Source organism: Poeciliopsis prolifica, unplaced genomic scaffold, assembly GCF_027474105.1.
Source record: "Poeciliopsis prolifica strain line A6 unplaced genomic scaffold, Auburn_PproV2 SCAFFOLD041, whole genome shotgun sequence".
Lineage (NCBI taxonomy): Eukaryota > Metazoa > Chordata > Actinopteri > Cyprinodontiformes > Poeciliidae > Poeciliopsis > Poeciliopsis prolifica.
Genome location: NW_026562416.1, coordinates 3,886,533 through 3,900,477, shown reverse-complemented (window position 1 = coordinate 3,900,477; position 13,945 = coordinate 3,886,533). Strand labels below are relative to the sequence as shown.

The 13,945-nt window shown below is 36.8% G+C and overlaps 1 protein-coding gene across 1 annotated transcript in view; it reads right to left on the bottom strand.

The window, feature by feature from the left end:
• The window catches only part of grin2da (glutamate receptor, ionotropic, N-methyl D-aspartate 2D, a), a 162,699-nt gene that overhangs the window by 79,505 nt on the left and 69,249 nt on the right, over window positions 1-13,945 (bottom strand). Inside the window, exons 2-5 of the mRNA XM_055055179.1 lie at window positions 11,497-12,129; window positions 11,238-11,375; window positions 7,226-7,492; window positions 1,278-1,465 (exon numbers count right to left, since the gene is read on the bottom strand). Coding sequence (XP_054911154.1) covers window positions 1,278-1,465; window positions 7,226-7,492; window positions 11,238-11,375; window positions 11,497-11,961 — 1,058 coding nt within the window. The 5' untranslated portion in view covers window positions 11,962-12,129. The remainder of the gene's footprint in view (window positions 1-1,277; window positions 1,466-7,225; window positions 7,493-11,237; window positions 11,376-11,496; window positions 12,130-13,945) is intronic.

The window sequence follows — 13,945 nt, the reverse complement described above, 5'->3', positions numbered from 1 at the left end:
GCACGGTAGTGACAACTCTGCTGCTCTCTTGGGCTTTCTATGTGCAAAAATTGGTTCTGCAAGTCTGATGTAGGCAAAATGCTGCTTGTCAAAAATGTCAGTGGATTCATGATGGACGCTAACCTTTAAAAAACTTGTATTTTGACATGTCAATGACAGAAAACCAGACATGAAATAGTAATGTATTCTTTACAAGTGTTTATTTTTATATCTTTTCAATTTAATAAATTAGCTACTTGTAATGTGGAAATACAGAATAAAATTACTGTTGAATTTCATATTTTTTCTGCATTGTGAAGCTTATTTAAAATCATTTTTATTTTTTGTTTTTTCTTTCCTTGAAAGTAAAAGGAGAAACAATTATGGTACTTCTCACCTTGATCCACTTAGTCAATCCATTTAGAAAAAGCAAGGAGAAAAGCTTGGCAGTAAAATGAGGTCATGGAGGATGGAACATGCATGGAGCGGTGTTGTCTTAAAACGGTTTTGTGTACCTATGTGTGTTGCAAAGCTAAAAGAACCTGGATTTGCAAAAAGTGTTTATCAAGGATAAAGAAGAGAATGTTTATTTTCCCACTGATCCTCATGCATTTTTCAGATCATCTGGTTGGGTTTTTGGTGCCTAAAGGCTCAGAAGTGCAGAACTCTCCTAATCCTTTTAAATTCTTCATTCAGCTAAGAAAAAAAAATACATCAAACTAGGAATAAAAAAAAAAAAAAACTTTCTGAAATAGGAGAAATCAGGCATTACAACAAATCCATTTTAGTAAATTGTAATCAATTAACTGTGCAGACACATACAATGGCCAATGTTAAGTGACATTTTAGTCACTTAACAACTCCTGAGGAAGGTTTTAACTCAAGAGAATCCAGTGGTTCACCGACTGTGTCTGGAGTAATTAGACATTTGCTTAAGCTGCTTTCACAGTGTCCTATCTTTCCCAGTGTGCTGGCATACTAAAATACATGTGTTGCATGGGTACTAACATGAGAAAATTAAAGGGAAATTAAAATAAATATTATGCATAACCTATACATTAAATAGGTACTTAATGTATAGGTTATGTTTTTAATGCAATATTATTCTGAAAAAATATTTTTGACTTTTGCTATGCGTGGGCTTCATTGAGTTTAGCTGCGTTAGGCTTTGTGATAGAGTGGAAGGAAGAGCTGATTTGGTGGAATGAGTTTGCCATTAATTTTATTGGAAAAACTAAAAATCTATTGCAACATAAAACCCAAACAGACGAGTAGGGAACCATCTGCTTGGTGCCTACCTGCGTGGTTCGTCCCTCCAGCCCTGAGGCCTGATGGCAAACAAGGCTTTTGGCAGTCCCTCCAATCCCAGTCCAGACAGGGCGGGTCCAACGACAAACCACATGTGACTCGGCCCAGCCTGACCCGCTGCCCAGGCTGCCCGAAAAATCAGCTCAGCCTCTTCCAGGGAGGAGTAGAGCAGACGGACCTGGAGGTGAATGATAAGACAGAGGGGTTCAGATGGTGTCCATAATCAATAGGGTAATAAAGTACAGCATCAATTAAAATGAAGCATGGTGATAGATGCAGGTGAACAACTGGATCCCATTTTAATCATCAGTGTTTTTTTCTTTATTCTTTCTTACTTGATTCTATGATATTTTATAAATTTCTCTCACAATTATACATTTTCTTCATTTATACATTGGCATCTAACAGATTTCTGCCGTTTGTTAAGTTTATTTTTAGCTAAATTAGCTGTACTTGAAAAATGAGGAATCTTGTTCTGATTGCATTTTCTTTTTCCATTCATACGTTATTAAAAAAATGGGAGGGTAAATGAATCTGTGTGAGTCTGACTATGTGTGTGTGTGTGTGTTTAGGGGTTGGGGGTTTATGAGAATCCTTGAGATGATTGCTCAGAGGAAGCACTTGAGGAAAATGTGTGCCACCATTTCGGAAGACAATGAGTGCGGGTATAAAAACTCAAATCAGTCAACACTGGAATATGGAATACCAGCAGTAATAGCAGCAGGCGTGTGGCGTTTGAATCACATGCTGCGTGTTTACTGCTGTGACTCACGTCAGAGAAGATGGCCGGATGACGCCGATCCTCCTACTCAGCCGACAGCGCATAGGATCAAGGTCGGCATGAGGTCTACATAGACATTCAATGCCTGTCACACACCTCCAGCAGTCAGCACTCATTCAAAGTCTTTTGTATATGAAATCTGTATCTCCTGAAAATGATCTGTTTTTTCCTCTTGTAAATTGTTGTTTTGGTCTAATATTTGAAGAAAGATGTTCACTGCTACCTTAACAAACAACCCACAAAAACTCTTTTTTTCTTTAAATGTGTCGTTAATCACTTTGTCAGAACAGGCATCCATTTTTTTTAAGCATCAGTGTTCCATTGTGAATTTCTTTAGACAATTGTGAGTCTTCATATTGTACTTTGACAAAACTTAACTGTCTTAATCACACTAGAAATCTTGTACCAAGCAAAATAAATCTGCATCCACATATAGGGAAGACATCGTGCTGGTTTCACTGCAGTTTTGATTTAAATCTGTGCTGTTGAAATTTGCGTTTGGTTATTTAAAAGTTATTAATGAGAGAATGACAAAGCTTCGAACCTTTTCTAAGTTAATCCTTCCATTGTGTGGTTTTCTGCAATGGACAGTCGAGTTAATAGCTTGATTTTGCCTTGGTTATCTCTTGGCAAGCTTAGCTTTAGTATCCACATTCCATAATTTAGCTAGTTTGTTTTTGTTGCTTAACTTATCTTAGTTAAAATGTTATGTTTTGGGACCAAGTAAGTGCTTCTCTTTAGTGTTTTTATCATGTCTATAAAAAGTCATAATAACATGGTACACAATGACATTGTGTGTTCTACTATCACTATATATGATGCTGTTTTTCTTTCCTTCAGTTACCAACATCATTTGCATATTGTTTTATTATACAGAGGTGTCTTCTGCGTTAATCAATTCATCTTTTAACATTTATTCATGATGTAGCCAGTACATTTTTTTTCCCCCTCGGTATCCTGTTTGATTCCATTACACAAAGACAAAATGAGAAAAGAAATAGTCCAAAAGCCTGTAATAATCTCAAATCTTTTTTGAAATATATATAATTCCATTCCTCGTCTCAGAGAATTTGGGTTGATATGAACTTATGATGATTTAAGAAGCTTTCAGGATGTGTCACTTGAATAACTTTAAACTATGGTTAGAAGTAAACTTCTTAGCAATCAAATTAAAGTGTAAAACAAAGGCAACAAGTACGCATTCTGCATCTGGTTTCTTTCACAATGTGTGTTTTGTCATGCATTTTGTGTTCTGGTTCTGTAATGATAACCTTAAGTGAGGCATGCAGAGGAAAACCAGCATGCCTGCTGCCTTGGTTACCAGTCACAGTACTGAGATACAAATCATCAAGCAATGCCTGCCGTATGCTAATTAGCAACAGCAAGCTCTGAAGTAAAATAAATGGCTCATACAGTGCTGCAGTGCTTTAGATTACGAACATAACACGTACCATCAATGCATTCATATTAACAGGGTTCTCAGAGGTTATAGGTCTGTCTATATTTTTCAGGAGAAGGACATTTTTTGGATGGATCAACACAAGCTATTTCTAATTTGAGGTGTATATAATAAATACAGTCTTCAAATATCAATTTAAATACACCAATGTGTAAATAAAGAATCAGGTGCAGTAATAAAATAGCATAAAAGTGACAAGAAACATTGTTTTAAGGAGAAAAGTCACAAAGTCTCTGCAAGACATAAATCTTTTTATTGTCACATCAGAGCAGAGGAGCCAAATGAAATCAATAATTCCAGTACTGACTCGGTTACAGAGTGTATGTGTGAAGACAATTTAATACTTTCTTATTGCAAAGCTTTTAGAAGAAATCTGAACAATTCACAGATTAAATTCCATGAGAACAAGCTACCCATTTCACAATTGAAAGATAGAAAATCAATGTTTTTTTTTTTTCAAAAACTGTGAACTCATTTCAAATGAAAAGAAATATAAAAAAATAGAATGGACATGCTGAATTTTTCTAAACTTAAAAAAACGGCAATTGGTGGTAAAAACCTAATTTGACGTCTTTGCTTGTTTGTCAGATGAAGGCAAAACAAAGTCCGGGCAAGAAAAGAAATGTTTGAAAAAGAAAAGTTTTCTTAAAGATGAATTCTTATCATTTGTGCATACCTCAGTTACAGGAACCCACAAGCTACAATCATTACAGTTGCCACCAACGCAGCAAGAAATATAAAACCTTCACAGGAAGAAAACGTTTTTTTTGCTTGTTTTTTTTCACTAAGAGTTAAATAAATCAAGGTACTTAAAGCAGTAGGAGAAAATCAGGATCAAAAACATTCTGAATGAGTTTCGAAATCAATAGATGTCCTGAGTTGTGTTAATGGAGGACTATTATGAAAACAAGTGGATTGACTCATAAAGGATTTCACTCAATAAAAATGCAGTTTGTGACGTCCCTGAGCTGTGTGTTCAGGACTATTGTCTTGCCTGGCATTCCACACTCATTTCATCTCTGTATTCTCATCAAGAAACGTTTAGTACATTTTTCTATTGATCTTTAATTCAGTTATCAAATCAAAAGATTAGATTTTTCAGTTATTGAAAAATTGATAGATTTTCTAACTATGGGCTGTCTTACAATAAATAATAAGACAGCAGGATGTTCCCTATACATTATATTATAAGACACTATGATGTTCCCTTCTGGTGTAAAGTGCAGAATTATTCTTCCTCCTAACCTGTTGTAAGAAATGTTACCGAAAGAGTTCAGCTTTAGTCTTTTCTTAAGAGGTTATAAGTGTCTTGCTGGTTTGTCCATATTTTTGGCATCAAAAGATAAACAATCCCCATCATGTTTTTTTTTTTTTTTTCTTTAGCAGCGGAGTCTTGCATAGCAAATGGTCTGAGAGCCATTGCATTCATGGGCGGAAAACTGCATGTACTCGCCCTAGTATTGACTGACATTGACTTGCACTTACAAGTAAAGCTTTTAGATACTCTTCTTTTATACTTTAATGGAAACATGTGTCTTTACTTCCAATTGAGGAATCCTGGCACTGTGCAAGCTCATCAAGAACTCTATTTGCTTTTCTTAAACTGATAAAGAAACTCCTGTTTGCACAAATTTAACATAACAGAAGCAGTTGATAAAAATAGACTGGTGACTTTCCCTACGAATAGCTTGCAGTTGTTAATTTTTTCTGTCATGGCCAAAAATATTGTACTTTATACAGCATGCATCAACAAAAGCTGCTTCTAAAATTTCAAGGTAAACACAGAAAAAATTTATATTTTTTCCAAGGAGATGCACATTCATATAGTTGTTGAAAATACCAAATTTAAATTGATGATGCTGACACAGGAAACAAGAAGACAAAAGTCTGAGAGCAAAGGAGGTCGGAAAGGCAAAAACAGGCATGTTTTTGGAGAACTTCCAAAAACATGACCCATCCATCACGGTCAGATTTTTATTTATCCTTGTTATTGAGGAGGTGGGTCTCTGAGGGGGAAGCAGGAAAGAATAATTCAGCTGCCATAGAAATCGCTTAAGCAGGTATTTAGAAGAATGCCAGTAGAATGTCAGCTGCTGACATTTTTCTAAATAATGTCTAATTTCGACTCTTGGATTCAATATTCTGAATATTGTGACAATAACAAAAAATAAGGAAACATATCTTAAAAGGAATAGCATATGTCTGAAGAGTCAGAGCTGTAGAGTCAAAAATAATCTGACACATCACAATTACTTTTATGTCCCCCCTTTAACATGTCACATCACTTTCAGTATAATTACATAATGTTCTGACTTTGCTCAAGCTGCCCTTGCTGTCTTTCTTTAATTTTTTTCAGACTTATCTTTACAAAGGTCATTTGCTGTAATATCAGTCAAAAAAAAGTGAGAGTAAGGATTGAATATAAATTAAACTGGTAACGCAATAAAGAGAGAGGTCATCTCAGGTAACTTTGACTCATGCAGAGATGAGAATTAGAAAAGAGAGAGGTGGGGAAAAAGATCTGCAACATGAATAAGACAACAGTAAGGCCAAGCAAAATGTTTATTCAACCATTACTCCTTGCAAGTACACCATTCTGTGCATTTTTTATGAAACCTCCCATAATCTTTTAAAGGTAAGAAAAAGTCTTTGGGTAGGAATAGAGAAACAGTCTGATACCAAATTTATATTAGATTCCATTTTTGGAATGAACCGCAAAAATGCAAAACAAGAATGATTCTAAATCTAAGTTTAAATATTTATAATACACATTCATAGAAGCCCTGAAAAATTTTCAATTGAATATTAGATATATGTCCCCAGAAGCAATGGTGACAATCTACAATATGTTTTGTTTATAAGAAATATAAATCTATAGCTTTGCAAAATCACGGGCAAACTTTAGTGTTATGACTTGCTCCAGGTGTGACTGTGAAATTAGAATGATCTAAAATTAACACAACTGTACTCCATTAGGGTTAAATGAATGAGAGGCGGTGAACAGTCTTAACAGATCAACACTTATATTTGCATAAAGATTGGAGAAATTAATGGGTTAGTTAGAAAATTAGGACTTGTTTTACTGACATTTACAAAAATTACCAGTCAGACCATTAAACAATCAATTGTGGTAACCTCACCGTTCTGATGAGGTCAAATTGATCAACTTGAGGTTTATTCTCTTTGAATTAACCTAGTAGTACATCTACAGTACTAGTATAACAGTACTAGTTATACTAGGTAGCTTTTAGTTAGAAAAGAACTTAGCTTTACTATTTTGCCAGTAAATAAATTATATATTTTTCAGGTTTACCTTTTGGAGTTTGTGTATGCATTTTATGATTTTTATGTACAAGTGTACATGCACATGTGTGCAAATGAGTTTAACAACAGGGAAATGAGTGAGTTTTCTTTGGGGAGAAGCATAATTTGCTCAAAGGAAAAAAAAGTTACGAGACGGTGTTATACATAAGAAAGATAGGAACATTTAATTCTTAGATACTTACTTCTACTGTTGTTTGACAGATATTAGATTTTTTTTATAACCACTTTCTTTTCAAGGGCTTTTAGGCACACTCAGATAAGTGGCAGGTGTTTCTGGAATCCCATTTTGTTCAATTGATTTGAGCTAAGATGAACCATTTTACCCTGGACTTACATCTCAATCAAAAGTGGCATTTGTGCTTCCCATCACTCACCTGGGCTTCATTGTCTTTGAGGAGTCGTTTGGTGCGAGCCCCGCCGGGGTCGTCTGTCACATTAAGAACCACCACGCTCTTCCTTTCCCAGCCAATGAAGGAGCCATCTGTCATACCCTCCACCATGGCCAGGAAGTCCTCATAGCCATGGTGACGGGTGGTGACAACAGAAAACGAAGTCCAGTCATATTCTTCAAGGACTTCGAAGATTACCTCAAGTTGGAGCATTGTAGAGCAAGTGAACTGAAGGTAGATTGAGCCGCTCTCCTATAAGCAGAGAGAATGAATTCGTGAAGCACAAATAAAACGTGTGCATTTCACATATAAGTTAAATTTATTAAATTCCAGAAAAGTTATTGTTTTCCCCTATAAACTGCTAATTAGAGTGGTGCACCATTCAGCTGTACTGAATATGTGTGGTATAAGATTTAGCATATTTATTCAGCAGATCTGCAGGCAACGTCACACTGTTCCCATTCATTTCAGCTCTCTTTCTGCGTTGTGTCTGACTGGTTTAAATCTAAGAGGGGCAGGCTCAGAGGAAAGACGCAGTCTGTCAAAACAAGTTTTGGCTTTTAAAAGAAAGCTTTCAAGCATGAATGAAAGAAAAAGTGATGGCCTTCCTCTCTGCCACTGCAGTCATATTTAATGTTAGTAGATGAGCTGTGAAAATAAAATAAAAAATTCATTGGCTTCACTGTATTTTTGTCGAAACAAGAGCAATGTACAGACTCTGAAAGACATAAATATAAAAAAAGAAGTCAAAATGCATATTCGTAGATGGTTGGACTGAATGTAAGTTTATGCAAGAAAATAAAATGCTTCTTTTTTTCCAAGAATTGCACTTTGAAATACTGTATGATTTTTTTTTTTTTTTTTTTTTTTTTTACCGGGAGTTGAGGGAATATCTGAAAACGAGTAATCAGGGCTCTGCATCTGTGCATACATGTGGATGATCAAAGGGAACAACGCCAGGGAATAACATTCCATCGTCTCATGCTGTCAGTGCTCACCTCCAGTTATGATGCACTGAAGTATATCAGATATCAAACCAGCAGACTGACTCCCAGTGTAAGTGTGTTTGCTTTGCTTAACCTCCCATAGAAAAGGTTTTATCGGAAACTTGCTGGGAGTGAATTCTGCAGCTGAAGACTAAAGACTGTTTCAGAGTTCTTTTGTAAGATGAAGCAAAAATAAACTCACTAGCACCCTTGAGTACTCACCAGAAACAATGAATGTCTAATGTTGCGTCCCAAGTCCCCGTTTTAGAAAATGTATTGCTACAAGGTCTACTTATTCTTGATATGCTTCAAAATAGAAAACAAAATGATGATTCATCATCCCAACACTGTGATCACTGATGTACTGTTATAGCAACATTATGCCTATTTCCACATTTTGTCACATTAAATATCTTTAATTGAATTTTATGTGACAGACCAACTAAAGGAATCATAATGTTATAAGAGAAAAGAATTTCACATAAGATTTTTCAAATTGAATTCTATGGTGTGTGCAATGCCCCTTATTCTGAAATTTCTGAATAAAATCCAGTGCAATTAACTGGCATGAAAAGGACCAACTAGTGAATAGTTTTCACTTTGCAACTTTGCACTGCTTTTTAGTGGTCTGAAATAACTAAATTTGTAGTTGAACTGGGACAAAGTAAAGGGAATGAATACATTTATAAGCACTGAAAGATGATCTAGCTACTTTCCTAATGTCAAAGTGAAAGGACATTTGAATGTGCTTTGTTATTCTTTAAAGAAAAAGATAAGTCTTAGTGAAAAATAGGAAACTGGCTGCCTGGAACAAGAGGGACTGAAAATGAAATAACTTTTATTCATAAATTCTAACAGCGTATTCATATTTTGTTGTTTTAAAAACAGTTTCCAATGGTGTGTTCAACAGATTATGTAGAAAAGCGTGCTTCAAAGATGCATCTTTTGTTTCATATTTTGCTTCTTCTCAGTTTTTGTCATTCTTTTTTAGAGTCTGTGTCATTTGTCCAGGAGAGCTTGTTGTGTAATCATGCTGATTCAGTTCAGATTTGATAAATTATAGCTAAACCAGAAAACAAAATGCAAGATATTATTAAATTTGTATTTACTTGGGAAGATATGATTCTTGAGTGTTTAAGTCTTAGAAAAAATCCAAGTCATGAGATCCTGAAAGTTGAAGCAAAGGAAAGATAATCTAAAAGCCAGAGGATACGAGCCAAATGTCTCCATGCTGGATACAGCAGGTTTCTCAGCTATTTTTCTAAGACAGTTCATTACACCACTTCTCAAATGATGGTTGCTCTGATGCTCGGAGGGGCCAGTTGTCATTTAGATGCCTATGAATAACTTCAAAATTTATTTGAAAAGTACTTTGAAACAAGCAAGCACTGATCAAAGAGCTGGACACATTATCAAAATATTGTGTTGAAAGCCAAACCAAAGTGTACGTCATGAGAGCGGATTGAGCACTGGCTAGATAAGAGGCCTTTGTAATCTCCAACAGCAACTATCCCATTATTAGGAGCCACCTCAGCAAAAGCCCAATCCTGTCTGAGCTTCCTGTGTCCTCAGCATTTCTAGCTACAGATAGTTGGCTGATCTGAGTGACTGAGGCTTAAAGGCACATGTGAGAGGTCATAGAGGGATTCTAAAATGTCAGAATGCAAAAAGGATGCACATTTAACAACACATGATCTCTGTAGTTTTCAGTAGACAATAAGTAAAGTACAGGGTATTCCTTTGCATCACTGATTGTCAAAACAGGTACACAACTTCCTGAAGGTGGGAACCAGTTGATGCTTCACAAGGACAAAACATGCTGTGTTCATTTCACACCTGAATTTATTTGTCAGGAACAAAACAGCAACAAATTCAAATATGAAGTGGGTGAAATGAATTAAGGTGCAATATGTTAAAAGGTTAATGATACCTGCATGACATAATGTCTCGTGCCACTTCAAAGTATCTTCACCTCCTGCTGTAAACAAATCTGCTTCATTAATGAATATTTTAAGATGCTGTTAGCTTGGTGCCAGGTTTACTGTGTTAACTATAGCAGCAACCAAGTCATGAAAGAATCATAACCCATCATGCTGTCAATATATCTGTTTTAAACAGTCTGGCCCACTCACTGAATATCACACCTGTCATTGCTATAGTGCTTTGTTATCTGGATCTCTGATTGTGGCCTATCCTCAACACATAAGCAATCAATTTATAAACAATTGTGTTGATTTATTTTTTAAAAATTCTCAAACAGGTTGAATATTATGAATATTCTAACTAATGTCTCTTCCTACTTAGTGAATTTGATGCTGACCTGTTAACAAATAGCAACAACTGAAACTAAAGCCTTCCTGAGAAAGATATTGCAATGCCTTTCTTCTCCATCGCACATTCAAAGCAGTATGTCTTCCTAAAAGAAGTTGACACTGTAGATTTTAATCTCAGATAAATTGGAGATTGCTCACTGAACTTCAATTTCTGCTGTCAGAAGATATAGAGAGGATTTAATATCCATAACACTGCAGGCCTAAGGAATTTGTCATCCCTAAAGAGAAATGTGCATTTTTGCAAGAAGCAGAAACTGTGATTGTGTAATGAAAAGCTTTGTAATAAGATACCTCAGCATTAAAGGTCTCACTGACTCACTCTTTGTAATTAATTGAATACTACCTGCTCCTGTCAAACAGCAAACCAATAAACTTGTAGGTTTGATATAACATGAGGTACATATTTCTCCAGACACTTTTTTTTTACTATTTTTAGTCTAAAGACTGACATTGTTTTATTAAAATTACTCTACATTTTCTCTTCATTAAATTTCCCATTCACATATAGATCACAACTTCAAAGTGTTTTGTAACTGAAATCTGCTCAAGAAGGCGGAAAACGTGTTCGTATCTTTTAATTGTTACATTCTATCTTGTTTTTCACAGTCAGTTCTTTCTTTGGTTGCGATGAAAGAAACAGGGACGATGATGATGCAATAACAAGTAACTCATGCTTACCTGTGGCTCTCGGCCTAGACTGGCTCCTCCCCCGACAGCAACAACAGGAACTCCAGTCTGAGCGGAGACAAACTCCAGCATTGGGGCCAGAGGGGCACGGTTTGGCGGGGGTGGTCTCTCCTCCTCAAACACCAAACCCTGAGTTAAACAAAGGTGAAATATCAGGTGAAACATCTTTAAGTAGCTCAGAATGCATATCTATTTAGAATCAAACATAATGTAAGATTTAAAGAAAAGTATTTTGTTTTCCTGTGCCTACCTGTAGAGGTGTAGTGGCCAGCAGCTCACACAGCTGCAGCAGCAATGTGCCTGGACTGCTCTCATTCACTGCCAGGTAGATGACGTTTGCTTGACCTGATGGTGTCATCACCGTCTCCGTGGAAAGTGCTGCCAGCGACAGGTATGTTGAGGAGGACAAAGAGGCCATGGCCACAACTCCTGCAAGTGAGGCTGTATCTGTCACCCCCCTTCCGCCTCCGCCGCCTCCTCCTCCCGGACCGTTTCCCAGACCGGACCCGAGACCCGGCTCGCCAACCCCCGCGCCTCCCACCACCGCCGTCTCCGGGAGCAGGGAGGAGCCAGAGTGGACTACGGCTATGTTGATGCCACCCGAGTCCCTCTCTCTCTCCCGGGGCCGGAGCAGCAGGGGGGGCGAGGGGCGTGCGGGCCCCGTGCAGGCCAGGATAGCCAGTAGCAGTGAGAGGGTGGGCCTTGGGGCCACCATGGGGTAAAGGGAAGGCCAGTGGTGGTTGTCTGATGGGGTTTTGCCAGGTGAGGCCAGGTGGGGTGGAGGGATTCTGTGTAAAGGAGGACGCCTCTTGAGGAGGAGGGAAGGTAATGGTGGCAGGGGCCTGGCAGCCTACAGTGCTTCACCTGGTATGGAACAGAGACCCTGCAGAGAAAGAATGAAGCAGAATGATTAAAACTGTGAGTAGCTATGTTTCAATCTAAGTGTCATGTAAATTTTAAGCAAACTTTTAAAATGTCACAAAAAAGAAATTACAAATTGTGGATGTTTCCATCTGTTTTGGAACAATTCAACCTGGCTTGACAAAGCATAATGTCATCAGATGTTGAGATGCATGGCTGTGATAAACATGTTAGCAAACTGGCATGCACCACTCATTAAAAAAGAAAAAAAATAAGAGTCATCCCCTCCATATTTCAGACATGGTCATTTTTGGGGGGGCAAATATGTTTTCACAATCTGGAAACTAAGACCTATGAATTGTAGTCTTTATCAGTGTACGTATCAGCTTTTTTCCTCAGTGAAAATCTTCCCAAAAACAATAATGTTTTTTGCCCTCTCAATCCAGCACAGACTGGATCTGTGCTGCTTTATGACAGCACAGGCATGGTTTCAGAGGAACAATGACAATAAACACTGAAGACACACAGAGCCGAGACACAGAGGAAGACCTACAGGCAAGAAAGGTAGAGCAGATAAACAGCGAGTTCAGGAAAGAGATTAGAAGAACAGAGTGTAGGTGCAGTCGCACTTAAACAGCAAAGATCTGCTTTTGTATAAGGAAAAATAAAACACAAAAAAAACAGGGAAAATATCAAGAACTGCAAAATGTCTGAAGGTGCTACACTATGTCGTATAAATACAACAGAGACACAAAAAACAACAATAAAAAAAAAACAAGCACTACATTTACAATGAGACTCCAAAGATGTCCCTTCTCTTCAGTAAAAGGATTCCTGGTCATGAGAGGCAGTTTGGTTCATTATGCTTAAAAGTGCACAAAGTTCAAATCTTCCTACTGGGCTCAAACACTAAACAAAATTAGAACTACAAACGGAGAACTGCTCAAGTAAAGTTTCTCAAACACAGACACACAATGTGAACATCTGCTCCAGTATTGTTTTTGCATTTTTTCCAAACTGAAGAAGGGCCTGATTGTAAAATATGAAGACTATAAATACTGTAACACCTAATTTAGATCAATTACATATGATCTAATCACAACTCTAAGCATCTTTACTCAGGTGTACCAATAATTTTTCCCAAAAAGGTGATAGAACAGCCAAATAGTCCTTTGTCATTCAGTTTTTAGAAAGATTGGACATTGAAAGATGCACAGAAAAATTAGTCAAAACTGATTTTTTTATGGTTATTAGTCTTGACTGCTTATCCGACAATGAGAAAGTCAAAAATCTGATTTTTGTGAAAGTATGTCAGCTCTACCAGCAAGCACTGGTGTGGAAGTAAAGACAAAAAAAAAAAAAAAAAGACTTCAGTGAGTTAAGAAGTCAAAATTTTAACAGTTACATTCTTTAATATAAAGTCAGAAAAATATGCGAGATGTAAGAAGCAATTTAAAAGAAAATCATTTTCAACATGTCAACGCATGTCAGCAGTTTCTTCAGGCTGCAAGACAGAAAAATACTTTCAGTTGATAACAGAAGGGACTTTTGAATCCTGTCTGACATGGAGCATGCTAACCTTGGGAAAACATTTCAATATCTCAGAATTAGGGTAAAGACTTCTTGAAAATATGAACACAAAGTGTTCAACTTTAGTGTAAAAGTGTCATATCAGATGCTTATATAGATTGTATGTTATGCTGGAAATGTATCAGATATTTGCTTCTAGGACAGAGACGAATTTTATGAAATATTCATATCACAAAAGACTGTTAGGAGTGTAATAATTATGTTCAGTGTCCTGAACCTATATTTTTCCATGTCATATGGACATAATT